The sequence below is a fragment of the Triticum urartu genome, chromosome 2, assembly GCF_003073215.2.
Source record: "Triticum urartu cultivar G1812 chromosome 2, Tu2.1, whole genome shotgun sequence".
In the NCBI taxonomy this organism is placed as follows: domain Eukaryota; kingdom Viridiplantae; phylum Streptophyta; class Magnoliopsida; order Poales; family Poaceae; genus Triticum; species Triticum urartu.
In genome coordinates, this window is record NC_053023.1 from 226353746 (window position 1) to 226356597 (window position 2852).

General features: G+C 51.0%; 1 protein-coding gene across 1 annotated transcript; it reads left to right on the top strand.

Annotated features, from left to right (window-relative positions):
• Window positions 1-400: 400 nt before the first annotated feature.
• Window positions 401-1701, top strand: LOC125541440 (ice-structuring protein-like). The gene is made up of 2 exons (XM_048704853.1): window positions 401-750; window positions 1303-1701. The coding sequence occupies exons 1-2, from the start codon at window positions 502-504 to the stop codon at window positions 1453-1455; spliced, it is 402 nt and encodes a 133-aa protein (XP_048560810.1). The 5' UTR covers window positions 401-501; the 3' UTR covers window positions 1456-1701.
• The last annotated feature ends 1151 nt before the right edge of the window (window positions 1702-2852 follow it).

Sequence of the window (2852 nt, forward strand, 5' to 3'; positions counted from 1 at the left end):
AAGAAAAAGCGATACACTATTCCTCATGCGTGTTCGTAATTTTGATGTGATCGATCCTCAGGCGTAACCCAACACTTGTTGCATTGCATAATTGATTGCATTGCAATATCTTGAGTGTCTGCTTGCTTTATATGGGTGATGGATAGTGTGGCATGGTGCTGCCATCTTTCAAGCTTTGGTTGTCACGTGACGTGGTCAATGGAAGTTACGCTCTGGGTTCCGGCAACACGTAGTCCGCAGTTCACACCTCACAGCTACCAGGGCTTTTCGATTTTCCTGGAACAGGAGCCTGTTGGGGGCCATCCTACCGGAGCCCTTGCCACCCCCGATTGGAGAAACGAATTATTCTGCTCGGTTGGCTGATGTCTACTGGCCTACTAGCTACACTACACTAGTACTCCTTGGTTCATTCTATCGTTGGCCAAAGAAAGAGCTCGTCTCTCCCCAAGCACACACACGCTTCTCCGTCTCCAAAAACCCTCCTCTCTGCACGGGCACGCCATGGACAATCCTCCGGCCGGCAACGTGGCCCATCCTCTGGCAGCGGCGGCGGCGGGCAACAATGTGGCCAACCCTCCGGCGGCGGCGGCAGCGGCAGCAGCAAACAACGTGGCCAATCCTCCTCCGGCGGCGGCAGCAGCAAACAACGTGCTCGATCATCTGGCGGCGATGGAGGCAGCAGCAGCAAACAACGTGGCCAATTTTCAGGCGCAGCAAGCAGCAGCGGCTGCAGCGGCGGCGGCGGCGGCGGTAATGTGACTCACAAGATCATTTCTGCTGCTTCTTTCTTCGTTTCTTTCCTTGCACAATTTTGCTTCGTTTTCTCTATGCTATCGGTAGCAGATTAGTTAGCTCGCAAACGAACTGACATGCCTTACGGAATCATGGTGTTGTGACATTTGTAAAGCCCACAGGCCAGTTCTAGCTCCGTACGTACGCGTTCTTGCTTCAACTGGCCAGCCAGATCTAATATGTTGGTCGGATCTACGCCTACACACACAGACATAGATATGATTTCTACGAGCTACTACTTCACTTGTTTGTGCCTCACTCTCTTCTGGAGATCTGCTGCTAGATCATAAAAGCAAGTTTGTTTTTATTATTCAGATGCCACGGATCATCTAATTGTCCATAGTTTTTCATCATCTTAATCGGTCAGTAATTAGCTACAGTTAGAAGGGTCGCAGTTCTAGTGTGTTGTACGACTGCCCATGACTTGAGAAGTTGAAATAAAAAATGTAGTGCTAGCATCGGCGCTGAATTACTGAATTACTGAAACTGACTCACCGACCTCGACTGCAGGATGCTGCTGCAGTGGCTGCCGCTGCAGCGCTGGAGCGGCGCCGCAAGGAAGACAAGGATTGTGCGTGCTTGTGCTGTGTGTATATCTTGGGCGTGCTGCTCTTCTTTGCTGTGATGATTCTGCTGACGTCCAAGCCATGGAATCGAGGCTAGAGATGATCTCTGGAGCATGCACTTCCTTGGAACTAATGACCTACCAGGTGGTTTCCTCTAGTAGTAGTACTATTGCTGGGAAGAAGAACTAGTACCGTCTAGAGTGGTGTGTAGATCAATCATTGTGATAAGCCGAGCAAGATTTCAGTTTATGTGATGCCTAGTACTGCAGTCTTTGAGTTTGAGGGTGTGCAAAACTTGAGGGAGATCTATATATTAGCGCAACTTCACTGAAGATTGCAAAAATTTGGGTCAACTATTTACACGTGGTGCAGTATGCTCGATCCAGAGGACCACCGTGCTCTACCGGATCATTCACAGACGATGCAGCCAGCGTACGCGGAGGCCGCCCGGCCGGCTGTTGCTCTGCATAATTGCGTTGCCATTTCGGAGTCTGCCCGCTTTTTTTATGAGAGCGCGAGAGTGCTGCCATTTTCATGTGCTTTAACTCCGTGTGCTTTTTCAACTTACACGGAACCGGAGCCAAGAGAGCGCGTGCACTTCTCCATCTTCATCTCTTTGCGCAGGGATAACATGCAGACTATCATCCGGCCGTCCGGGTGAACAATGTGGGCGCAAATCTTCGGGGCGGCCAGCCCCACAACGTGGCCAATCCTCCCGCAGGCCAACCGCGAGGTGGACGGACGCCAATGCTCCGGCCGTCGACACATATGACATGTCCCATTGCCCCTAGTGGATTCAAAATTTTGGTTGTTTACTAGTCAATGGATTTGAGGCAGAACTCCTGGTGAAAATGACGCCATTTACGGCGATAAGTTTCATAGAGAAGAACATCTTCTCTCGCTTGCGGGTACCCAGTAGAATCATTCTCGAAACAGGCTTTCGCCCCATTTTATAGATAAAGCATATGTCCATACAACCACATTTCAAGCACAGTCATAAACGAGAAATGCTGGGGCCACAGCACAAGGACGCCCAAATGAAAGAAGAAGAAACACAAAGCCATCAGGGGCAAGCTACGAAGCTGGAGAGCGTTCGGAGAGCCGACCTGCGGTAGACACCAGGGCGTCCAGGAAAAGCTGAAGATGATCACGATCCCTCGGCCTAGCGAGCGGATGCCAGTGCTGCAGGAAAGGCAAGAAATTTGAAAAACGAGTCAGAAGCACGTCGCAGGAACACCCGCTCAATCACCATCTTGTTGCGAGTAGTCCAGAGAGTCCACATCATAGCTGCGAAGATGAGCCAGAATAGTCGGCGCTTACGGCCAACCTAAGTGGCCCTAACCTGCAGAAACCATGCAAGGTCATGGGCCTCCCACTCTGGCCCTAAAGCCTCACGTACGAAGAACGAAGTGCCTGCGCTGCTACGCAAGAAAACAAAATGTGCGTTCCCGTTTATGGGACATGGCACAAAGGCCAAAGTCCATTGCCCGGACC

Bases quoted from the DNA above. Each gene is read 5' to 3' on its own strand.
- LOC125541440 (XM_048704853.1), top strand. From the start codon at position 502: ATGGACAATCCTCCGGCCGGCAACGTGGCCCATCCTCTGGCAGCGGCG. The intron at 751-1,302 runs GTAATGTGACTC...CCTCGACTGCAG, and splicing joins CAGCGGCGGCGGCGGCGGCG to GATGCTGCTGCAGTGGCTGC.